The following is a 26,687-nucleotide window of genomic DNA, read 5'->3' as shown; positions in this document are numbered from 1 at the left end:
TTCTATAGGGACCTCAAGTGTCACTACATCGACACAACGTTGAGTGAGTGACTGCCGTTCCCTGATGGAGGGAACGAGACGTTGTGTCCCTCTTGCCACAACGCTCTACTAGCCGCTGAAATGGATGGACATTGTCTTGGCTCCTAAGCAAAAAAACCTGAATGAAAGTGGGCATTCCTTCTCCTTTTATAACCGTATGTCTGGGGGAGTGGCATGCAAATTCCACTCACCAATTCTCATTGGCCTTTTCTCAAAAGAATAGAGGTGTTCGGCGCTCTCAAGAGTTACTCCTAGTGTTTCTAAATCGACACAACGTCTTGTTCCCTCCATCAGGGAACGGAGGTTATGACAGTAACAAAGAGGCTCTAACTATTATATTTTAACAGAGACCATAAATGTTTTCCCATAAGATGCTGTCTATAATATATTTCTCTTTTAAAGCTATATTCAACAGCATTGCACTTATCCATTCTGTTAATCCCATTTATTTATTTGGTATGTATTGATTCATTATTCTCTTATTCTCTCTGGTTTATTAGTCATTATTCATTAGTACTGCATGTTAATTTATTATTAGCATTCAGCAGTTGAGATATTTACTCTTGCATATCTTGTGTTTATAAAATGTATTTTATTACAATTGTGTTGTCTTCTTTGTGTTGATGACCAGAGGCTCCACAAGTTATCAAGAATATCACAAATCCTTCAGATAATTCAGATGACATTTAAAATACATATTTTCTAATTAATTGAAAAATACACTCTTATAATGTTAAGGTGAGTACCATTGCTGGTACTCTGAGGTAAGTAGAGGCAGAGGCCAAGTAGAGGGAGAGGCCATCTGACACACACAAAGGTGTGATTAAAAAAAGATCCACATAATTGGGAATCCGTGTGATCACAACTATGAGAGTTGCACACATAAGAAGAGACTGGTTAAAAACCCAACAAGGTATGCACTTTTTAGAGCACTTAAAGACATTGTTTTTTTTGAAAAAAATCAGAAAAAAAATATTTATATCAATGCTGTATTTATAAATGTTTTTGTATTTTGGCTTAAATTCGTTGTCTTCTGGCTCATATTTTTTGTGTTGTGCACCCCTGGGCCACTATAGAAAAAGGGGGAATGCAAACTTGTATATTTATATATGAAATTCACATAGATTTTTACAAATGGTGAATCTGAGAGTGAGGTTTCTTAATGATCATTAAGAAACCTCACTGTCAGATTCAAATATCAATATATTGATATATTATGAAAAAAATAAATAATAATATATATAATAATAATTAAAGGACTCGTCCCTTCTTTATTTACAGTTTTTCTTGTTTATTTCTTGTTAATTCTATTTGTCCAATTCCCGTAACCATTACTTCAACTCGCAAAACAAAGATACATTCCTGAAAACTATTAAAGCAATTCATGGTTACACATAGTTTGTTGACTAATTTTGGCAAAATTCTAAATAAAAAGACTGTAATTTTGTACTTAACCATGTTCACATTAAGAAAGCACAACCACTCAAAATTGTTTTAAGGTATCAAAGCACTGCGATGGACTGGCGACCTGTCCAGGGTGTCCCCCGCCTTTCGCCCAATGTTAGCTGGGATAGGCTCCAGCCCCCCGCAACCCTGTACACAGGATAAGCGGTTGACGATGGATGGATGGATGGATGGATGGTATCAAAGCATGAACTCATTTGCTTTGTTTGAGGTGATTATGAGCTTTCGAAAATGGATTTCAACAAATGTTAAGTGGTAATCTGATTTAGTGCAACTACACTGAATCTCCGTTGCCTCCACGTATGAGACAATAATTTTTTTCATGTGGCTTATTGAGCGCATTACCATGGAGACCAAGCACATGTGGAGGCTCACGCTATTCTCTGCGGCATCCATGCACATCTCACCACGAGGCCCACTGAAAGTGAGAACCACATTATAGCAACCACGAGGAGGTTAAGCAACGTGACTCTACCCACCCTAGCAACTGGGCCAATTGGTTGTTTAGGAAGCCTGACTGGAGTCACTCAGCACATCCTAGATTCGAACTTGCGACTCCAGGTTTGGTAGTCAGCTTCTTTACTTGCTGAGCTACCCAGGACCCCCAATCTCTGGATTATGTTTGATAATCAGTTGAACTTCACAGACCATGTTGCAATAAAAGCCTGATAAAACATATTTGCTCTGTATAAGATTAGGAAGATCACACACCTCCTATCAGAGCATGCAAGTCTGCTTGTCCAGTCTCTAGTTGTATCTACTCTGGACTACTGTAATGCTCTTCTGGCAGGACTTCCAGCAGGCACATGCACAACTGATGCCCCTTTTCATCAAACTGCACTTGATAACCATGGTTGGTTGCATCAAATTCAAGGTATTGATGCTTGCCTACAGCTCAATTAAGAATCTTAAGATTAGCAGGTAAACTGTGCCTCAAGGGGCACACATCACTTTCCCAGACCTTCACTTCACTTCAACGTTTTTGAGTAAAATATATGATTTTAAGAGTTGAATTGTTATGTAGTTTTGAGATTGTTTAAAATTTCAAGAAACTTGTAAATTGTGTCATGAAATGTGTCTTAGCAATCAAAAAAACGTATAAAACAATCAGAACTCGCAGAATACACACCCTTTCAATACAAATGCTGTTGTTTGAGTTTAACTTGAACCCAGAACATTCTTTATTTTACACAGTTTTACTTTGTGTGCCTTCATCTGGAAATTTCACAGTCATCAAAGCTTTAAAAATTCACCACATCAATCTGTGACCTAGCAAAGTTGCGTAAGAATGCAGAGTCTCCATGGGCTGCACTTAGAGGTAGCATTTAGAGGTAGTCAGTTTTAGCGCACCCTTGCTGTGCAGTGCTGTAAGAGTTTTGAACTCCAAGGGCATGCGGTGGGGACTTGCGCTAGAGTAATAGTGATATTTCAGTGTGTCATAGTAATGATATTTAACAGGATTTCCGTTGGCATCTTTAGGAAAAGGCCAGAATCCATACAGGTGGATCTCCTCACAGAAACGTGTAGCCATGGTGTACATCAATAATCCAGTGCTGGGTCGTTTGATATAGATCTTGTTTGTAAGCCAGTATCTAGGATATAAACACACATTGTAATTAATCACAGTCATTTTTAAAATGTAACTTTTTATGATGGTGGGCTTTTTCTTGTTTAAAGTGAGCAAATCAAATTTTATAATTTAATTATTTATGATACATTTGTAAATCACAATTATTCAAATTAGTGATAGACCTGTAGTTTTTAAATCAATTTTCCTTAGAGTGTGTATATCATGATATAAATAAAATTTGTAGTCATATATCACCACCCCAGGTCAGCTCAAAATCTTTTTGCTGGAGCTGGTCATTAAGGCACATGGGATTTCTCATCATTGCTATGCCGATGACACACAACTCTACGTCTTAGTAATGGCTTACCTCAGTTTACTCATAATGACAACATGTATATTATCGATCCAAAAACTATACCATAAAGTGATGTACATTTTTGCTTATTTCACCCACCCCGAATATGACCAAAACAACCTTAAATTATATTTTAGTATATGATATTTAATAGGTAATTTCGATCTATGGGCTACTAAAATGAAAAATAAAACCTTAATCTGGATGTATATAAATGATGGTTTACAGGCATCCTTAAAACATCCTTAGTTCTTCAAATGTTATCTTTTTTCAGACCTTTGAAGGGGTGGGTTTACCCCTGTCTTTTCGGCCTATTGATGAGTTGAACACAGTTTCTAGCAATTGTTTTAATCAAGAGGTAATAAAAGCATTTTTAATCATGAGTATTTATTCATGTTATGTTATAATCATGAATTTTACAGGTCATTTGTGAATTGGACCTCTGAGGGGTGACCAATGGGTTTGACCAATGTCAGGAATGCAGTAATAGTACTTACTCATTTAGCCCAGCTCCATATATACATTTGAGTTGTAATGAATTAATATGTCATTGACATTCTTAGTATTTACACTAAAAGTTTATTTCTGCCTAACTTTGACCTGGACGCCAATGTATCTAAAAGGAGACCTCTGAACAGTTTCCAACTTGACAATGTTTTAAAAATATAATCTTCGAAATATTTCTAGAATTATCTGTACTGTTCATCTATCAGAACTTGTAAGAGATTATGTCAATGCAGTTCCATATGCCTATATTTACTGTTGTTTTGGTAAGTTTGAGGTTAGATCCTCAGTTAATTTTCTGTTTCTGTGTTCTTCCATTGTAAATTTGGAGAACTGTCTTCAGTAAACTCTCTCTCAACTGATGGAAACTCAAATTTGAGTCCTGGTCTTCATTGTTTATATGGACTCTTTAATAGGTATTACTGTATTCTCCTACACCTTTTATTAGTAACAGTGGAGACCTTATATGAGTTAATGGTTAATAAACAATTTAACTTCCTAAAAAAATTAATCCACATCACATTTGATCAACATGCATTACAAAAATGAATTTGGGCAGATAATTTAAGAGGTTTACTTTAACTAAGTGATAAGACTTACAATTTGTGCCTGATGCATTGGGTGAAAGCATGCATAATTGAAGGAGACATTAGAACATCCTTACAACGTACAACGAGTTCTGCATTGGCAAGCACAGTTTTCTTTAGAAAATGTAAACATTTTGTAACAAAATATTATTTAATATGACTGGTTTGAGTATTTATTTAACTGCTGATCTCCTGGGATTTGTACGCGCAACAGTCTCTAGAGGGTTTATAGAAAAATGTGTGAAAACAAAACAACAGAGCGACAGTTTTGTGGATGAAAACGCCTTGTTGATGAGAGAGGTCAATGGAGAACGGCCAGACTGGTTAGATGGAAAATATATATAGTTTTGTTAGGTGTGTAGTGAGCCACGTGGAATATATTAGGCTATTTTTTAATAATCCTTTAAGATATCTATGGGGAATATTAAAGACCTAACCAAAATGCATAAAGTAAAAATCTATTTTGCTGGCCGGATTTGAGGATAAACTATTAAAATTTAAGCAGGCTGATGGATTAAGGCCCAGTTTGTCTTAAATAATCTACCAAACAGGAAGTGAGGCTGTATTTTTGCAAAGCTTTACAATATTGAAACATAATGCACATCATAAACATGATGTTGACGGTACCTGAGCCATTTCAGTATAGCGCAACCTACTAATATATGAAAATATAACTATCATCTCTAACTTTCTTCTATATCTTTTCTAAAAACAGCTAGCATGAATGCTACTTGTAGAAAGCAAAAAATAGTGTAGATGAGCCTAATATTTGATCTTGGTTTTATGACTCACCCTCGTATGGCATGAATAAGTCGAAGTGATGGATAGGCAGTGCGTAATTTCAATTTGTGCTTGAGAATGAGATTGTTCACACCCTCCACGTGCCTCTCGCCACCCTTCACCATGAAAGCAGGGATCCAGAGCACACTGTCATTCAGCTGCTGTAAACGCAGTATGAAACGCTTCTTATCCATTTCGTTCCGCAAGCTTCCATATACCCGCTGGATCACAGAGGGGTTCATGGTGGTGAAGTCTGACCTTAAACCCACGTCATCAGTGAACTCATCCAGGGGAGCAAGATTACATCTGCTCAAAAACAACAGGAAAGGCAAATGTCAGCAATAGAATGAAAGGATCTGAGGCAAGCTCCAGAGCGCTTCTCTTTTAATAGAAAAAGATGAATAAAACATGGAAAACAGTTAAAGGAATAAGTCTATTCCACTCATGTCATTCCAAAACACTCAAGCACTCAAATCTTGTTCAATGCAAATATGCTGCATTTAACGTGTCATTGATGTTCCAAACTGGTGCAACGGGCCTTGACAGAGCATTTTTTAGATTTTTTTTAGATTTTAGATTTGAGCGCTACAGCAGAGCTGTCATATGGCTTCAGAATTCTAGGAAAGTTTGAAAACATTTACTTTTATGATAAGCCTCAGATGGGAATCTAACATTATCTCCATAACAGAGATTGCACTTCTTGAGGCAGCAATTTTTTTTTATTTCCAACAGGCATTGATGTTCCATTCCACTCTGCTATCATTGACCTGAGAAAAACATTGACTGCAGTCTTCCCCCTCCACCGTCCAGGACCTTTATGAGTCAAGATTCAGGAAGTGGGTGCTCAAAATCATCAGAGACCCTTTACTTACATCTTTTCAGCATTTGTCTTCCGAAGTCAGGTTGCGGGGGCAGCTGCTCCAGCAGGGGGCCCCAAACTTCCCTATCCCGAGCCACATTAACCAGCTCTGACTGGGGGACCCCGAGGCGTTCCCAGGCCAGTGTGGAGGCGTACTCCAGGTAGGGAAGGAAACTCCATCGGTTTCCTGAGAACCATGGCCTCAGATTTAGAAGTGCTAATCCTCATCCCAGCTGCTTCACACTCGACTGCCAAGCGATCCAGTGAGAGCTGAAGGTCACGGACCGATGATGACATGAAGACAACATCATCTGCAAAAAGCAGCGATGAGATCCCCAGCCCACCGAACCGCACACCTTCCCCACCCCGACTACGCCTCGATATCCTGTCCGTGAATATCACAAACAGGATAGGTGACAAAGTGCAGCCTTGGTGGAGACCAGCCCCCACATGGAATGAACTCGACTTCATGCCGAGGACCCGGACACAGCTCTCGCTTTGGATGTACAGGGATTGAATCGCCCTAAGAAGGGACCCCCCCACCCCGTACTCCCACAGCACCTCCCACAGTCTCTCCCGGGGGACCCGGTCATACACCTTCTCCAGATCCACAAAACACATGTAGACCGGATGGGCATACTCCCAGGCCCCCTCCAGGATCCTTGCGAGAGTAAAGATCTGGTCCGTCGTTCCACAGCCAGGACGAAAACCGCATTGTTCCTCTTCAATCCGAGGTTCGACAATCAGCTGAACCCTCCTCTCCAGCACCTTGGAGTAAACTTTACCAGGGAGGCTGAGAAGTGTGATACCACTGTAGTTGGCACATACTCTCTGATCCCCCTTTTTGAAGAGGGGAACCACCACCCCGTTCTGCCACTCCATAGGCACTGTCCCAGATTTCCACGCAATGTTGAAGAGGTGTGTCATCCATGACACCCCCTCCACATCCAAAGCTTTCAGCATTTCGGGGCTTTGCCACTGTGGAGTTGTTTGACTACTCAGTGACCTCCCCCAGGGAAATAGAAAAGTGTTCCTTCTACCGCCCAATAACCTCCTCGGTTGAGGTCAACAGCGTCCCATCTTTGCTATATACAGCTTGGATGGTTCCCCGTTTCCCCCTCCTAAGGTGGCGGACGGTTTTCCAGAAGCACTTTGGTGCGGACCGAAAGTCCTTCTCCATGGCTTCTCCGAACTTTTCACACACCCACTGCTTTGCCTCCCTCACGGCCGAGGCCGTAGCCCTTCGGGCCTGTCGGTACCTTGCAACTGCCTCCGGAGACCTCCGGGACAACAAATCCCGGAAGGCCTCTTTCTTCAGTCGGACGGCTTCCCTGACCACCAGTGTCCACCACGGTGTTCGAGGGTTACCACCCCTTGCTGCACCTAAAACCTTGAGGCCGCAGCTCTCCACCGCAGCTTCGGCAATGGAAGCTTTGAACATTTCCCACTCCGGTTCAATGTCCCCAACCTCCGCAGGGATGCCTGAAAAGCTCCGCCGGAGGTGTGAGTTGAAGATCTCACGGACAGGGACCTCCTCCAAACGTCTCTCCAGAGTCTTTCCCCACCCCCTGACCCAACTCACCACCAGATGGTGATCAGTTGACAGCTCTGCCCCTCTCTTCACCCGAGTGAACAGAACATATGGCCTCAGATCCGACGACACGATTACAAAATCGATCATCGACCTTCGTCCTAGGGTGCTCTGGTACCACGTACACTTATGAGCATCCTTATGTTCGAACATGGTGTTTGTTATAGATAATCCATGGCTAGCACAGAAGTCTAATAACAAACATCCACTTGAGTTCAGATCGGGGAGGCCGTACCTCCCATTCACGCCTTTCCAGGTGTCCCTGTCATTTCCCACATGTGCGTTGAAGTCACCCAGCATCACTATGGAGTCCCCTACTGGGGTCCTATTCAGGGTCTCCAAGAAGGCCGAATACTCTGAACTGCTGTTCAGCGCATATGCACAGACAACAGTCAGAGTTCCCCCACAACCCGTAGGCGTAGGGAGGCGACCCCTCACTGCCACCCATATGGCAGCGCACCCGACTCCTGTGGTTTCTCCAATGGGTGGTGGGCCCAAGGCATCGCAGAGCCATGAAAACTAAAACTTCCTGACACAAAAACAGAATTTTTTTTCCCAGCAGGCAGTGGCACTCATTAATACTGCCCTATTCTTTCTCCAATTAACAAATATTTTACTGCAAAAGGATAAACTCTGTGCACATAGTATATTTTCATTACGCACTAGATGGATATTTATAATAAAAGAATAGACTTGTTCTTAATTTAATTTTTAAATTGGACTCCTCACTGTATGTGTATTGTATGTAAATGAATAACAGATATGTCATGTTAAAAGTGATTTCTTCTGGGACAACCCACCAAGGCAAATTGCTTGTAAGTGTAACTCACTCAGCCAATTACCTAATTCCACATTTCCATTATGGATTCTTTTATCTTTTCCTTTTTTTTTTTTTTTTTTTTTACATCCTTAACAATGTAAAAAATAGCACTCTGTATATTAAAAATATCTGTATTTCATGAAAGAGAGAAAGTTATATGATTTTGGAATGACATGAGGGTGAGTATATGTTGAAGGTATTTTAATTTCTGGTTGAACTATTAGTTAAGGGAGCTGTTAAAATATGACAGTACTAAATATGAATGTATTGTAATGTGTATGTAATATGCATGTAACGTTTTAATATAACTTTATTATTACATAAATAATTGTAATATAGCTTTAATATAACAGGTTTTGTTCCTGGTTCAGGGGCCATACGCATAAAACTTAGAAATGCTCTCAAGAATAGACTTAAGCCTTGACTTATGTGTCAAATAATTCTTAGCAAAAAGTAGGACTTGGGTAGGATATTTTTTATAAAGAATCTAAAAGAAACGTTCAGCAGAGCCTACAGTAATATCTACCCAAAATGACCACCCTCTGAATCAGCCAGCAGTGTAATACTGCAGCATGACACCTTTTATTCAAGATTTACTACAATCCTTTTAAAAATATATATTTTGATAATAGATTAATCTTTCAATTAATTTGTTGATTAATCAAATAAAAAAGCCATTTATTTTTTATTTTATGTGAACTAAAGTTAATTTTTTTTTTATTAATATTTGTTCAAATTATAACACTGGTATTATTTTTTGTAATAAACTGATTTCTCACAGGATTATAGAAATATATTGTCCTACTGCAATCTAGAGTACATCAGGTTGCAGAGTTATGTAAAAAAAAAAAGATTTATTCTATAATTCAAAAAGGTCCAGGCATTAAAGCCATTGAGTTTGTATTTAACATTTTCTATTGATGAAAAAAAAAAAAAAACACAGAATCACCATATAACCCCCACTAATATCCCTCCCCAATCACCAACCCCACCCTAACCCCCAACTAACACCCCTGTGTTCACATAGAATGACATTTTTTTTAAATATATAATAAACATACATTATCAAACTAGACCTCTCTCTCCACGTCCCTTCTTCCCCGAAAGCCACCTCCTTGAAAGCTGCACACCACTCCAGAAATGATGGCACTCTGTCCAACTTCCAACCCCTTAAAAAATGTCTGCCAATCATAATACTGATCAGAACCCAATTTTTTATATGTTTGTCCCCAAAATGTATGACCACCCCATCACCCAAAATACAAAGTCTGGGTCAAAGTAAAATAGCCCACACTCCCTCCTCCAATACCAAATTTAAATCTCTCTCCCATAATCTCTTGAGAGAAGTTGAAGCTCTGTCCACCATTACCTTTTCCAAAAGCAAAAAAACCAAAACAATACAGAGCAGGTGGCGCAGCTGTAAATACCTATAAAATGAGGGGTGCCTTTCAACATCCCTTCAAGATCTATAAAAAAGTCCTAATCATCAGCATTAGGTGCATAAATATTAGCCAAAATCAACCTTTGCCCCTGAATTTCTGCTAAAATAATAACGAATCATCCAAATTTATGTTTTATCTGTTTGAGACATTTGAATTGTAGATGTTTACTTATCAATGTAATGACTCCCCTGCTCCAGCACTAAAGAATAAAAATTATAAAGAGCATATGCCCCATTAGAAATATTCTTTGTGAATATGGGCCCTGGCTTACTCTTACACAAGTCCAACTTTTAGCTAAGAATTCTTTGACACTGAGAAGTTTTGCATATGGCCCTTGGCCACCATTCACTTGCATTGTAAGGCCCACAGAGCTGAGATTTTCTTCTAAAAATCTTTGTGTTCTGCTGAAGAAATAGTTATGTTGACGGATTTCACTTGTTGGCTCATGAATCAGATGCACCCAAATTCCACTATAATGTAAGTGCAACACATTCTTTCTTTCTTTGAGTGTGTGGTCTCTGCATAACTCATTGCGACTCTTAACTAGGTTAGGATACATCTCCAGTGCTCGCTGAGACCGAGTCTTATCACTTATGACATTTTATGAATGACACTTATTCTTAACTCTAGGTAATAGAGCAAAATGACATCATTATTACAATTTAGAATCACAAATTCCAAGTTGCCAGGGTGGAAACATTGTGATACACAGAGATAAATGGACATTTGTATCTTTAATCACTTAAAAGTGCTGTAAGCTATATTTTTATGGAATGGTAAAAGATGTCACTGAAATAATCTCACCGATCTCTGTGACAGCACTAGACTGTGTAAACAGCAAACAAAAATGTGACAGCGGGCCGTGGACACGTTCACTGATCAGAAACAGAAGACTTTGATGTGCTTTCTGCCTGTCAATCATTTTGCACATTCTCGTCATGTGGTAGTTCAAGTGGAACACCCCGGTTTAATGTCATTTTCAGATTCATATTAAATTACACGGTCTTTGGAGGGTGCTGTATTGGAAAGAAGCACATTGGATTGTCTCGTGGAAGTTCCAGAATGGCTGAAATCACTTAGAGTACCTTTAAGATCCTGCCTTGGCATACTGAGATGGTAATAAGATAACTGCAGGTAGAAATACATTACCGTATAACAAAATCATGGTTGTCTATTTCCTTTCCACATCCGCTCTTGAGGAGAATGCCTGAATTTCCCACCACAGCACATGTTTTGTACCTCTTGTTTTTCAGAGGAGACACTTCAGGAAGTAAACTGTGCAGGGTGTTAGACATGGTAAAGGTCTTGCGTCTGTCCAGAACGTAGTGGATGGTATCGCCTGGTTTAAAACTGCTCTTTATAATGGACACGTCCCTCTCTGCATCCAAGAAGTGGAGAATGCCCTTCCTTTTTATTTTAAAAAACAAAACAAAAAAAAACATTTTTAATAAATAAATAAATATAATATATATATACACAAAAGTGAGTACACCCTTCACATATTTGTAAATATTTGATTATACCTTTTCTTGTGACAACAATGAAGAAATGACACTTTGCTACAATGTAAAGTAGTGAGTGTACAATTTGGACATTTTCACTTAGGGGTGTACTCACTTTTGTTGCCAGTGATTTAGACATTAATGGCGTGTGTTGAGTTATTTTAAGGGGACAGCAAATTTACACTGTTATACAAGCTGTACACTCACTACTTTACATTGCAGCAAAGTGTCATTTCTTCAGTGTTGTCACATGAAAAGATATAATCAAATATTTACATAAATGTGAGGGGTATACTCACTTTTGTGAGATACTGTGTATATATATATATATATATACATATATATATATATATATAAATTTAAGCAATATCACACAAGCAATAGTGCGATATGGCCCTATATCAGCACTGCTGTGATTTGGCCATAGCACAATTGCAAGTGTGATACTGCTTATATACAACAGTTCAATGAACAAGTACATTTAAAAAAAAAAATATTGTGATATAAAAATCACATTTGTGCATGGAACTACTTTCTTACACGACGAATCAGAATCTGCCATTGCTGGTTCAAAACAAATGATGCGTCCAAGCCTCCGTATTTCACTTCAGAAATAGTATCATGGCTTGTTATTGGATAAACAAGGATTGATGGCTGGATGTGTGTTTGTCTGTGTATGTGTGTTTGTGTGAGTGAGAGTGAGAGTGAGAGTGAGAGAGAGAGAGAGAGAGAGAGAGAGTGAGAGTGAGAGAGATGGACCTGTTGCCACACCCAATCAGAGATGCTGTCAGCTTTCTCAGTGGAAAATAGACTTCCAAGCGGGGGTATTCCTCTCTATTTCGCGGTAGCTGGTGCGCAAGAGTCATTCACTATAGAAACAGCGATGTCCTCCACCATTTTAACAGTATGTATCCAATGTGGAAACTGCTTAAAAGGTAAGCACTTGAGTTCTGTAATAAATCAGTCTGGTGTGTCTCTCAGCATGAGCCTTAATCCTGAAGTTGTCCGTTTAAAGCCATTTAAAGCTATTTCCTAGCTTTGGTAATATATTAGTAATACAGCGATCACGGAGCGCAGTTCTATGTAAACAATGACTAACAGATTCACCAACTGGCTCATATTACACACAAAAATTATCTTTTGCCACCACCTGCTGGCTAACATATTTAATTTAAAAAATAAAGGCAGTAACTCTTTACAGATAGTAAAACTCTTTAGTTTAGAACAGCATGAACACAGAGTGACACGGTGAAGCGTCCGAGTGCTGATGCTGTCACACCATTAGTCCTCATGGAACATCTCTCGTCCAATCAGATTTGGGGACCGGAACTAACTGTGGTATATATATATATATATATATATATATATATATATATATATATATATATACACCAGTGCATCCGGAAAGTATTCACAGCGCTTCACTTTTTCCACATTTTGTTATGTTACAGTCTTATTCCAAAATGTATTAAAGAGCAACATGCAGGTTGAATTTATAACTGAATTAATACTTTATATTGTCTGCAGAGGTCTTTTAAAAACACATATGTAGAAATTACTAATGAAATCTCATTTGATGTAGAGATTTTGATGAAAATGTGCTAGGCTCTGGAATACGCCTTTCCGCTATCAACGCGTCATATGACGTAGGGCGAGGCAAACAAAAAAGCTTCATGGTCAGCTCTCATTGTGGGTGTTGATGTAGTTAGAGCAGTAGTGAGAGACAGAAAGTTTTAGAGAAGCCATAATGGTAAATTATTGTGTTTGTGCTGGTTGCACGAATTCCAGCCTGTCAGGACATCGTGTCCATCATTTTCCTTCTAGAAAAAACAAGGCTTTTCGGTCTTGAGTGCGTTTTGTGCAGGTGAAGAGAGCAGACTTCACTGCCGCGTCTGTTACCACACACTCGGTCGTTTGTGGCGCACATTTCACTCCGGAGAATTATCGACCTGGAGATTTGTTAGCGTCTCAGATGGGATTTCGGAGTAAGGACCACGTGAGGCTGATTACTGATGCTGTTCCCTCGGTGCACTCGATGGAATCAAGTCCACCGTCAAAGTGTACACCGGATTTTGGCGTGGGCTGGACTGGAGGACAACGTGCTAACGTTAGCAGACATTCTGTGCAACGAAAACGAGGACTTAGCAGAGTAAGTCTTACTTTTAATTATTTTAACTCTTAATTTGCTCATAATTATAGGCCTGTGGGCCATCATAGGCATGTTCGTCCACACCGGAGAACTCGGTTTCTTCATTCGCATCCATTGTAACCTGAGCTTGAACTTGACCAGACTCCTCAGCCCATCGTCACTTCCGGTTAGTGCTTTATAGACGCGGAAGTTATTTTATCACAATTTATCTCAAAATATCGTTAATGGCTAAATATATATTACTCCAGTTCAGAAAATCTAGTTGTTTTATCATCAACATACACTATGCTATATAGGGGTGTCCAACCTGCATGTTGCTCTTTAAATTCATTATTTTCCTCAAAATTCTAAAACAATACCCCATAATGACACTGTGAAAGAAGTTTGTTTGAAATGTTTGCAAATTTATTAAAAAAAAATCAAATAAAAAAAAAAAAAAAATCACATGTACGCTGAAAGAAAAGTGAATCAGCTGTGAATACTTTCCGGATGCACTGTATATATATATATATATATATATATATATATATATATATATATATATATATATATATATATAACAGGTTACAGACAAACATTGACACAAGGCTCAATGGGCCAGCACTTTAGATATGACTTGCCCTGCCAAATTTGTTACTGGCTTTACCTAAAAACTATATATATATATATAAATTAAATGAATAAATTATAAAAAAAATCATTATTTTATATTTTTTAGATATGCCAGGAAAAAAACATTAATATTTTTCTTTTAAGATTAACTTTTCTTTAGAAATGAAATTAACTATTTAATAGTGTGTTTTTTTTATTATTTGAAATAACAGCTGATAATTGTACAAATAGGCCTATAATGGATTCCATCATTTTGTAATGTTGTTGGAAAATGATGGCATATGGTGCAGATTTTGTAAAAGAGGTATATTATCTAGTTAGTTGGAGAGAATTTAACTGAATGTGCTACAACAATCTGCAATATATCACAGAAAACTGAATTTGCAAAGTATACACATTTAAATGCATTACAGACATCAGTGACAACATAACACTGGCCAGAAAGTCAAGTAATTTTTATTTGTATTGTACTTTTCACAACACACATTGTTTCAAAGGAGCTTTACAGAAAATCACACATTAACAGAAAATGAAACTCTAATATTTAGAATGTCTTAAAGTCATTGTGTAATTTGATAAAATACGATTGTGAATTGTGTTTAAAAATAAGTAATTAAATAATAATTGCATTTAGAATCCCAGTGAGCAAGCCGAAAGCGACTATTAATTTATAGTCTATGTATTCCATTATAAGAGTGTAGTCCATCATTATACCAAGGTGATGCAGGCACAGATCAGTGAGGTGCATCGCAGTTCAACCGGACGGTAATTTTGGTGAGGTCTATCCAAAGTCCAAGATTCAGGCTTATGGTATCTTATGGTATCACAGTCTCCAAACTGTGTACACATATAGATCTCATGAAGCATGACAGTTATATGCTCTGCCCAAAAGGAAGTTGGCCATTTTGGATTGTTTGAAAAATGCATGCTCTGGAATGTGATATACTTCTCAGAGGGACTTCATGTTACAGGTGCCAAATGTGGGCGACATCATGCCAAGACATTAAAGATACTAAATTGCGAAAGGATTTTTGATATATCGAACAGTGTTGCCATGGCGACTCAATAAAATAACATAAAAAAATTGGAATAAGGAAATGTCTCATATCTTCGGTGTGCAAAAAATTAAAAACATCAAAATTGAGCCAAATATTTGTCCTTGCAGGCTGCTCACATTGATGTGTCTATTGTGGGTCACAGACTTTTAACAGACTTTGAAATATCCCCATTTTGTTAACCTGAATTGCTTCGAAAATATTTTAATAATGTCAAGACAAGAATTAAAAATAATGAAGGGATTCGTGATATCTTATATACTGTTGCCATGGCAATGCATTAAATGTCATCATTCCTTTTTGTGCATATTCACATGTTTTGGAGGTATTTGGCATGCTTGGATTTTAAAGTTCATTGTTAAACATATTTCTTAATTTGTAAATAAAAAATATATAATAAAATATCAACTGAAATGTATAAATAATAGAAAAATATAGTTGCAAGCAGCAATGATAGGCCCAAGCACCATGGGTCCATTTCCACCCGTTGGCTTTCGGAAAACAATGCAAGGTGCACGCATACATTAGGCATTTGACACTATTCTAGACAATGTTGAAGCAAATTTTGTCTCTTTTAAGGGCCATGCTTCCTGCTGCCCGGTGGTGGCGCTATGTCCGTAACCCAATATAGTAAAGTCCATGTGATTAGCCCCCAACATACATCTAAATTTTTATCTAAATCACACACAGTACAATAAGTTCAATATCTTGGCATAATATTGTCTAAATGTGGTGACAGTCTCATGAATCCCCTAGGAGGAGTATTTAAAAGTTCAGAAAATGCAATATTCCAAAAATCCAAAATGGATGACTTCCTTTTGGGTGGAGCTAATAATTATATTTCTGAAAGTTTTCCAGCTTTCTTATTACATATATAATTAAAAATTATGTATGTAATAATTTTGGTGACTGTAGGTGAAAATGGGGGTGCTATAGAGGCTGTTTTACACACCCATTTTAAACCTGTAACTGTCACTGGCCAACAGTTGGGCCATATGAATGTGGCTATAAAACAAATGCTTTGATTTATATCAAAAACTCTTTCACATTACAGTGAAGACGTTTAAAAATGTTAAATGCATTTTTAAAACATGCGACATGTACTTATGTTTCATGTTCCCTGCTTATTATCCAATCCAATGAATGAAGAAAAAACAGCATGCATATCATTATGAGGGTCCACTGATGAAAATGCAACACCCATATCAGATTGGTTAAGTAACATTATTACCTTCTAGTTTAAATTAAGTTCATATTTGCAGCATATATGCTGACATCATCTGGGAATAGCCTGTATAGTGTGCGGTGTGCACAGAGCAGCAGATGAACCCGAAACTGCACAGACACAATCCCTTCAGTCTTTAAACAGGCACTCGCTGCTAGTTCGAACAGAAATAAAACAAAAACTGAAGTGCTTGGGATGTTCATTGTCAAAGTTATGTCGCCCTTACTACATTGATGAAGAAGTGGGATTTCCATGTATGATTAAAACACTCATGTTGCATATTGACATCTGTTCTAGCATACATTTTTACATCACGTTAATTCATTCATTCACTAGTGATGTACAATTTCTGAACATATGTTGAGTTGAATATGAAATGCACATTATTTTGATGCATAAATGCAGGTATTAAGTTAAATGTCGAGTTAGTAATTAGAGTTTTTTTTGTTTGTTAAGACACTAAATGATCCAAGATGGCGGCGCGGTAGCACGCAGCGGCCACTCCGGATCCACAATGGTGCTATTTTTGTTAAAAAAGCCCGACTTTTGCAACACATGGACATCGGAGCAACCAGTGTTCGTGTCTACCATCGCCAGACACTACTCAAATATAAGACTCATGCAAAAACCAAGCTGCATGATGACCTGCAGGAGGCGCTACGCGTACTCGGCTTGCTGCGGAGACCAGGCCTCCAGCCCTCGGCGTCGCCTGATGCCGGTGGCCGGGGAGAGGACGTCGTAAGCGGTGTGCGAGAAAGTGGAAGCGAGGAAAGAGGGCGGGGGTCCATGCTAGGCTAAAACAAACCCTAGCCGGCCGGCTCTCCGTCTATCCTGCTCTCAAATGTTTGCTCCCTGGACAATAAACTGGACTATATCCGACTCCAGCAGGCTACGCAGCGTGAGTTTAGAGACTGCTGCGTCTTTGTTTTCACGGAGACGTGGCTCAGCGACAGAGTTCCGGATGCCGCCATTCAGCTAGACGGGCTCGCCTCGTTTCGTGCCGACAGAAATACAGCTCTCTGCGGTAAGACTCGCGGTGGTGGCTTGTGTGTTTACATCAACACGGAATGGTGCAAGAACTCTGTGCTAGTCTCTAGTTACTGTTCATCGCTGTTGGAGCTTGTGACTGTTAGATGCAGACCTTTTTATCTACCACGGGAATTCACCACTGTTTGCATAACCGAGTTTACATTCCCCAGCGCTAACGCTAAGGAAGCGCTCTGTGAACTGTATGGGGCTATGAGCGAACTGCAGAACGCTCACCCCGACGGACTGTTTATTGTCGCCGGAGATTTCAACCATGCAAATCTCAAGACAGTGCTCCCTAAATTCCATCAGTATGTGGACTTTGCAACGAGAGGGCTGAACGGCTTGATCTTGTTTACACAAACATCCCAGGCGCTGCACCGGGTGGAGCCCCGCCCCACCTCGGCTACTCAGACCACATCTCTGTTATGTTAATTCCAGCATACAGACCGCTCGTCAGACGCACAAAACCGCTTCAGAAGCAGGTGAAAACCTGGCCAGCAGGAGCCATCTCTGCTCTTCAGGACTGTTTTGAGTGTACTGACTGGCACATGTTCAGGGAGGCTGCAACATATGGCGATTCTACCAACTTGGAGGAATACACAGCATCAGTGACCAGCTACATCAGCAAGTGCATTGATGATGTCACTTTCTCCAAGACCATCACCACACGCTCCAACCAGAAGCCGTGGATGACTGCGGAGGTGCGCACGCTGCTGAGGTCCCGAGACTCCGCCTTTAGAGCAGGCGATAAGGCAGCCCTAAGAACAGCTAGGGCCAAACTGTCACGGGCAATCAGAGAGGCAAAGCACGCACACGCCCAGAGAATCCACAGTCACTTTCAGGACAGCGGTGACACGCGGCGCATGTGGCAGGGCATCCAGGCCATCACCAACTACAGGACAACATCAGTTGCCTGTGACAAAGATGCCTCCCTTCCAGATGCGCTGAACGACTTCTACGCTCGGTTTGAAGTGCAGAACGACGTGATGGCGAGGAAGTCCACCCCTCCTCCCAACGACCAGGTGCTCTGTCTTACCACGGCAGATGTGAGGAAAACTCTACGTAGAGTCAACCCACGGAAGGCTGCTGGACCAGACAACATTCCTGGCAGAGTGCTCAGAGGATGTGCAGACCAGCTAGCAGATGTTCTTACCGACATCTTCAACATCTCTCTGAGCAGCGCCGTTGTTCCAACGTGCTTCAAGGCCACCACCATCATCCCCATGCCAAAGAAGTCTTCAGTGTCCTGCCTCAACGACTACCGTCCCGTCGCACTTACACCCATCATCATGAAGTGCTTCGAGAGGCTCGTCATGAGGCACATTAAGACCCAGCTGCCCCCCTCACTAGACCCACTGCAGTTTGCGTATCGTTCAAACCGTTCAACGGACGATGCCATCACCACAACCCTCCATCTGGCCCTCACCCACCTAGACAATAAGGACTCATACGTTCGAATGCTGTTCATAGATTTCAGCTCAGCATTCAACACAATCATTCCCCAGCACCTGATTGGAAAGCTGAACCTGCTGGGCCTGGACACCTCCCTCTGCAACTGGATCCTGGACTTCCTGACTGGGAGACCTCAGTCAGTCCGGATCGGGAACAGCATCTCCACCACCACCACACTGAGCACTGGGGCCCCCCAGGGCCGTGTGCTCAGTCCACTGCTGTTCACTCTGCTGACTCACGACTGTGCAGCAATGCACAGCTCGAATCACATCATCAAGTTCGCCGATGACACGACCGTGGTGGGTCTCATCAGCAAGAACAACGAGTCAGCATATAGAGAGGAGGTGCAGCGGCTGACGAACTGGTGTAGAGCCAACAACCTGTCCCTGAATGTCGACAAAACAAGAGATGGTTGTTGACTTTAGGAGAGCACAAGGTGAACACACTCCGCTGAACATCGACGGCTCCTCTGTGGAGATCGTCAAGAGCACCAAATTTCTTGGTGTTCACCTGGCGGAGAACCTCACCTGGTCCCTCAACACCAGCTCTATCACCAAGAAAGCCCAGCAGCGTCTCTACTTTCTTCGAAGGCTGAGGAAAGCACATCTCCCAACCCCCATCCTCACTACATTCTATAGAGGGACTATTGAGAGCATCCTGAGCAGCTGCATCACTGCCTGGTTTGGGACTTGCACCGCTTCGGACCGCAAAGCCCTGCAGAGGATAGTGAGGACAGCTGAGAAGATCATTGGGGTCTCTCTTCCCTCCATCAAAGACATTTACAAAAAACACTGTATCCATAGAAGCAACCAGCATTGTGGACGACCCCACACACCCCTCACACAAACTCTTTACCCTCCTCCCGTCTGGCAAGAGGTACCGAAGCATTCGGGCCCTCACGGCCAGACTGTGTAACAGCTTCTTCCCCAAGCCATCAGACTTCTCAATACTCAGAGACTGGTTTGACACACACACGTGTCCTGAGTTGCACTTTAATAACTGTCACTTTATAACTGTCTGCTACCTCAATAACTGCTATGTGCATAGAACATTATCTCATAGTATGTTATGTTTACATTTTAGAAACTGTCATCTTTTTGCACTACTGAGTACTGGTCGGCGCTGCACTGTCTATTGTCCTGTTCATTGTCAGTAATTTGTTGTACTGTCCTGTACTTTTTGCACATGTTTGCACGTGCACTTTATATAGGTATATATAGGTAGTTTATATAGGTATTTTATTTCGTTGTGTAGTCTCATGTGGTCCTATGTTGGTCCTTTGTTGTTTTTATGTAGCACCATGGTCCTGGAGGAACGTTGTCTCGTTTTGCTGTGTACTGTACTAACTGTATATGGTTGAAACGACAATAAAAACCACTTGACTTGACTTGACTTGAAAATTAACCATGGTTTTATTCAGTAATACTGTAGTAGCCATGACTGATGTAACAATGACTGCTGTCACCATTGTTTTCTTGGCAGAAATCATAGTTTTGATACAATTAACAATTGGTTTACAATAGTAACTGTAATTTCCATATAGTAACATAAATGTTACTATAGTATTGTAACCATGACAGTAACTATGTTAAGTTTGTGGTTACTATGATTTTACTACAAATACCATTTACTGCTGTAAAAACATAGTGATTTTTAGTGAGGGCAAATCTCTTGGAAGTGTCTGTTACCAAACAGAATATATTTATTTTGGGTTTGGCAGTAATATTTTTTTCTGTACGTAACAAATGCGAACCGTACCGAAACAGTGACCCTAAAACCGAGATACAAACAGAAGCGTACCAAAACAGTGACCCTAAAACCGTGATACAAACAGAAGCGTGAGAAATTTGAAGCGTTACTATCTATCTATCTTGTTGCAAGCAGGTCAGTGTCAGGAGTATCTAAGGAGAGAAGACAACAGCAGATGTGGAGAGACAGATGCACGGAGCTGTGTGTGACTGTGCCACAGTTACTGCTGAAAAGAAAGGCTGTTGTTTGTTGTGTGTGTGTGTATATATATATATATATATATATATACATACACACACACAGTGTTTTTTTGCTAACTGATTAATTTAACATTTTTGCTATAATTTAATATAATTATTTATTGAAAAATATGTAGATCTGAAGATTATATTGTAATGAAGTAATTTACCATTTTTGTATATCCCTAAAATTGCTTTAAATAAAATTAACAAATGTAATTCAATGCATTAGGTGCTAAGTTGGTCTAGGTAGAGTTTAATATGATCAGAAATCATTTAGCCTTGTAATTTTGTTGCAATTATGTGGAAATAGTTCTCAATTTCTTTTATTGTTGCATTTTTTCCTCTGTTTTCTTTTGAAATGAACTTTTAGTCTGTTTTCATTATTCATACGTTTAAATAGCCTTTTGTGGTGAGCAGGGCGGAGCCGAGCGGAGTCTGGGCAGAGCGAGGCAAGAAAGATAAGTGGCGAATGACTTCCACCTGCACGCCACACCTGCCTCGCTTTCCAGCAAGGGGAGGTGGGAGTATTTAAGGAGAAGAGACAGCAGCAGACGGGAGAGAGGTGCACGAATCTTGTCCGCGTGTCTTTGGATTTGACGCAGCTGGCTGAAAAGCAGTGCGTGTTTTTGTTTCTTTGGATGCTGAAAAGTGTTATTAAATGTCTATGTGTTTGTCAAGCCGGTCTCAGCTTCCTCCTTTCACATCTTAAAGTAGTACATCTTTAAATTATGTTGGGAACATAAGGACATAAATTAGGTTAGACTACTGTGTGTTAGCCCATAGAATAATCATTAAAAGCAAAGATTACCAACTGGTAACCAACAAACAACTACTGTTCCTCGATGTTACCACAACGTCATAATGAAGGACTGAGTAACACTGTGGCTAGGAATATAGGAAATTCACTTTTCTGGTCATCACAACATAATCAAATACATTACCACAATTAAAGTTTGGTCATCAAATTACTTTGCAGTTAGGTAATGCAAGAAAACGTATCTAAGGTTAAAATAGATGTACAATAAATCTTTAAACTAAAAAGACAAATGAGAATTAAATAATTTGGACTGTTGCAATATTAAAATTTTCTGATATGTAAATCTGGTTATGGCCATATACAAAAAAATACAATTAGAGTTTGTACTATGTACTATATACTATGAAGGGTGGCAACACCAAAGCGCCCATTCGTAGATTTTATGGAATAACGTACCAAGCTTCATTGCAACAAGTACTAGTTCATTAATTGTATTCACAATCAAATTATAAATATCCATGAATTAGATTTACAACAGCAACAAATTCTAAATGTTTCTTAGCTTGACATAAAACTGACAATCTGGAAAACTGACAACACTGTGTTATGTGCTAAAAATAAAAATTTAATTACACATCACCTTTACATAATTGTTTCAAGATTTTACCTGAGTAAAATTAACTGTTATATTTCGACAAAATGTTATAGTTTCATATGAAATAATCTATAGGTAGAATCTATTAGACCACATTTTTATTTCAACAGTGGCAGTTGTAGTTAAAGTTTCAAAATGTGTTTTGGCTAGTACTTCATATATACTATAATTTATTATTATATTACTATTACACTAGCTACATTGACCTAACCATGGAAATGATGAGCCTTTTCTCCTGTGTAATATGTATGTTCTGTTTAAATCATGTTTGAAATTAGGAAATAAACTGTATAATAATAGGCTCATATAAATAATGTGCTAGATAGACATCTTTGATGCCTTGTTTCTGTTTTTAGAAGCCTTGTCAAGTATAAATGAGCTTAAACTGTTAAACGATTCGAGTTGAGACACATACATTTTACTCTTGTGGTGCTGCGTGTAATTTTAGTGCAAAAACAAATGCATTCAAATATGTCAACAGCACGTAACATGAGATGAGAGATATAAGATGAGAGATATAACAGGTGTATCTCTGCATCTGAGTAGTTCTGTTAGCTTTACAATTATTGTCAAAGGTAATGTGAAGCAAGGAAGCGCCATGATTTGAAAGGCGTCAAAAGGTGCTCCAACCTTGAGCGCAATGTTCACAGCTTTGTCGATTATGCAGGATCGACAGCACATCGCTTGCAAAATAACAGCATTTGCATTTCTGACTAATGGGTTTCTGAAGGTGTAACAGTAAACTCAGTCATAAAAATGCGCTTCCGCTGTGCGCTCACGCTAACTCAAGCATAATTGAGCACACAACTGAATAAAACACATAAAACCTTCGTAATTTAGCATAGTCAAAGTCTTGGCATGATGTCGCCCACATTTGGTACCTGTAGTATATCAAATTCCTCAGCATGCATTTTTCAAACAATCCAAAATGGCCAACTTCCTTTTGGGCAGAGCTTATGACTGTCAGTGCAAAAGTTGTTCAGCTTGATGAGATCTATATGTATACAAATGTGGTGACTGTACCTCAAAAGGGATGTGCTAGATAGCCCCCGAACATGCCCATGTTTTAGATGGCCCCGAAGAGCCCCTTCTGCACCCCCAACCTGTAACTCTGCCATGCCCTATTGACCAGCGACTCTTTTGTGCAAATCAGACAAGCGGCCTAGGACGAGTTCGAAAAAGTATGTTTTTCAGAAAATTCAAAAGCAGAAATATTTTCATGACAGAAAATGACGTCATAGGTTTCAATCGAATCGTTTTGAGTCATGGAATCAGAGGAAATTTTTTTTTTCTAGGACTCACAACCATGAATTATTAACAAAAGTTATTAACATAAACGTGAGTGCAAATTTGGGCAGTTGGTGGCACTAGAGGGTTTGAGGTAGAGATGACAAATTTGCTGTGGTAACATATCAGACTGTCCTCTATCTGTGTGCTAAATTTCATAACTTTTCCGCAAGGGGTTCTATGAGCTGCCATAGACTCAAGAACAGAAGAAGAAGAAAACTAACGAAAACAATAGGGGTCTTTCTCCCCTTCGGAGATTGATCCCTAATACTAATAACAATAATAACATGGCTACAAGCAGCAATTGTCAGGTTCAAGCCTTTTAAAAACTTTCAAAGTATGCAAAAATCATATGTATTTGTATACGTCTATGTTGCTGGATTTGCAAACTGGTGTTCAATACGACTCTGATGTCTTGTGTTCAATGATCCAGAAACAGGATAATGTCAGACTTAAAATGTGCAGACAATCTAGCCTTTCAATCTCAAACTTAGCCTATGTTTTCATTGTCTGTGTATAGTATATGTGTGTATGTATGAGTGGGTTTGGGCCACACCTAAATAATGTTAGCCATTCAAAACCGACTGAATGCCATAAGTGTATTTTTTTTATGAAATGAATATGCTATATTTGTTTTGCATAATGTTTAATTAAAAAATATTAGGAAAACACATTTTATATTATTTTCAATTAATGCTGTATTTAAGTTAGAAATATTTAAAAATCCAATGAAAGAAGGTAGATTTGTGCCATCTGGTGGAAAGAAATTAAGAAAATCATATGTGTTCCCTTTACAAAAAGCTTCACTATGATGCTGCGCTGCTAAGCACTATGGGGAACAATCCAAGTTGTGACCGAGCTGTGAATAATGTGTGTAACACGTCAATGAACATTGACCGGAATTTATAGCCTCGGCTGATGTAATCATTAGATGCACCTGAGGCCAGGCTATAAATGGATGCGTCACCAGGTGTCGTCAGATCCTCTTTTTTTCAGAGCGATTCTGTGGCTGTGTGTTTCACAAACCCTGTCAAAACTTTCTTTCCTCGGTTAGGAGTTAGAATTTGTTCTAGGCAGTGTGCAGTGAACCTTTTTACTTTTCTCTTTTGTTTAGAAAATATATATATATATATATAAAAATAAAAAAAGAGAGAATGACTGAAAGCTGCAAACGATGCTCTATAGCTGAAGAGGACACGCATCAGTTTTTTGCTGTTTGTTTGGGGGAAGAGGATGCTGCTCTCGCGTTGCAGCAGGGCGGGTGCGAGCACTGCGATTTGCTTTAAGGCGAAGTGCTTCGCGCTCACCTCGCTTGCTTCCGGGAGTCAGCACTCACGAAAAAAAAAAAAGATTGTTCGTGGGGCTCTTGCATGGATTTGGGTTTATCCCTTTGGGTTTATCCCTTTCTCTCACTCTCTCCCCAAACCCAGCTGGTCCTTCACATGATCTCGAAGCGCATTCCGACGCTTCTTCGGATCATGAGGAGGATCGCGATTCTCTTCCCGCCTCCGAGCTTTCCGTCCGCGATAAAAAAATCTATGGAGGAATTGCTCGATGTTGTTACTCGTGTGGTTGCCATACTCCAGTTGGACTGGCCATGTGAAAAAGAGACCCCCAAACCCTCCAAATTAGGGGATATATTTTATCTTCCAGTCTAAGAAAGGGAACGCCTCATGAGTCCCTTCCCTTCTTTGATAACTTCCATGAAGAGCTTTCTCGCTCATGGAGGAACCCCTAAAAAAAAAAAAATTATTCAGTCATTATATTCGACTATCGTGGGTGCTGAGGCACGGGGGTATTCGGTGATGCCACCGGTCAGAGAGACGCTTTCGGGCTATCTCTCGCCGGGCTCGGCATTGTCACTTAAGAAGCCCTCTCTCCCTTCAAAGCCTTGTAGGACAACCTCCCCTTTAGTGGGAAGGGCTTATCAAGCAGCAGGTCAGGCTGGTGCTGCTCTGCACACTATGCTGTTTTACAGGCATAACAGGCTGACCTCCTGGACGACCTGAGTGTGGGTTCTGCGCTTGACGAGCAAGCCTCAGACCCGCCTCGGTCCTGTCTGAAGGGAGGCTCAAAAGCAAAGCGTGGCGAGTTGTGCTCCTCCTCCCAGGGATTGGGGACAGTCTTGCTGCCCTCGCCAGCCCCCGAAGCAAGACCTCAGGACTATCATTTCTAGTAAGAGAAAACCCTGATGGTCTTGTGCCTAGATTAGAGGGTAGCTTCACTTCACCCCTCCCGGTACCCCCTCGAAGCCCCTCCATTCCCGCCACCTCTTGGTATTTCGGGTTGCAGATGCTTCCGTCAAAATTGGGTGTTTTCGCTGTTCCTGCATTTTATTCAGGACGCGAAACACTCGACAACCCCTCAACAGGAAGTGTTAAAATCTAATACCCATCTCAGAGATCCTGGCAGTGTGGAAACTTCTGCCAGATATATTCTTTTCTGTGGGTCTTATAAGGGCGTCAGGATTTAATTCACTTGCCGCTTTTCCATGTTTCAACGGCGTGCTCTCACTACCATAAACCGGATTTGTTTTTTATGTCAAAAAAATGTGTGTTCCCCTTCCAGAGAGAGAGTTAGGTTATTACACTAAATACTTCCCGTTTCCCATGGAGGGTGAGGGGTGGCGTCTGGCTTAAATCTTAAAGCTTGAACTGCCCGTGGGTGTGATCAAGACGGACGTGTCTCAAGCCCTACAACTCGTTTGGCTGGTCACCATCGATCTTATGATGCACTTCTATACTTTATTTAGAAGTTCTGCCACAACATGGAAAGTTCCTGAGGTTCACTTCCGGGAGCGAAGTCTTCCAGTGTCAGGTTCTTTCACTCGGCCTAGCCCTTTTTACCTGCACATTCACAATGCATGATGTAGCGCTGGCTCCTTGCGACTCCGGGGCATCTGCATTCTGAATTATGTAGACGACTGACTGATCCTAGCGCAGTTCCAGGAACTGGCAGTTCA

At 40.1% G+C, this 26,687-nt stretch overlaps 1 protein-coding gene across 2 annotated transcripts in view; it reads right to left on the bottom strand.

The window, feature by feature from the left end:
* Positions 1-714: 714 nt before the first annotated feature.
* Positions 715-26,687, bottom strand: part of st8sia4 (ST8 alpha-N-acetyl-neuraminide alpha-2,8-sialyltransferase 4) — an 89,846-nt gene continuing 63,873 nt past the window's right edge. For both annotated transcript variants that reach the window (XM_052117147.1, XM_052117146.1), the window contains exons 3-5: positions 11,161-11,418; positions 5,312-5,605; positions 715-3,095 (exon numbers count right to left, since the gene is read on the bottom strand). In XM_052117147.1, coding sequence (XP_051973107.1) covers positions 2,816-3,095; positions 5,312-5,605; positions 11,161-11,418 — 832 coding nt within the window. In that variant the 3' untranslated portion in view covers positions 715-2,815. The remainder of the gene's footprint in view (positions 3,096-5,311; positions 5,606-11,160; positions 11,419-26,687) is intronic.

The sequence above is a fragment of the Xyrauchen texanus genome, chromosome 44 (assembly GCF_025860055.1).
Source record: "Xyrauchen texanus isolate HMW12.3.18 chromosome 44, RBS_HiC_50CHRs, whole genome shotgun sequence".
NCBI lineage: Eukaryota > Metazoa > Chordata > Actinopteri > Cypriniformes > Catostomidae > Xyrauchen > Xyrauchen texanus.
The sequence above is the reverse complement of the archived record's forward strand: the minus strand, read 5'-3'. Positions and strand labels throughout refer to the sequence as shown.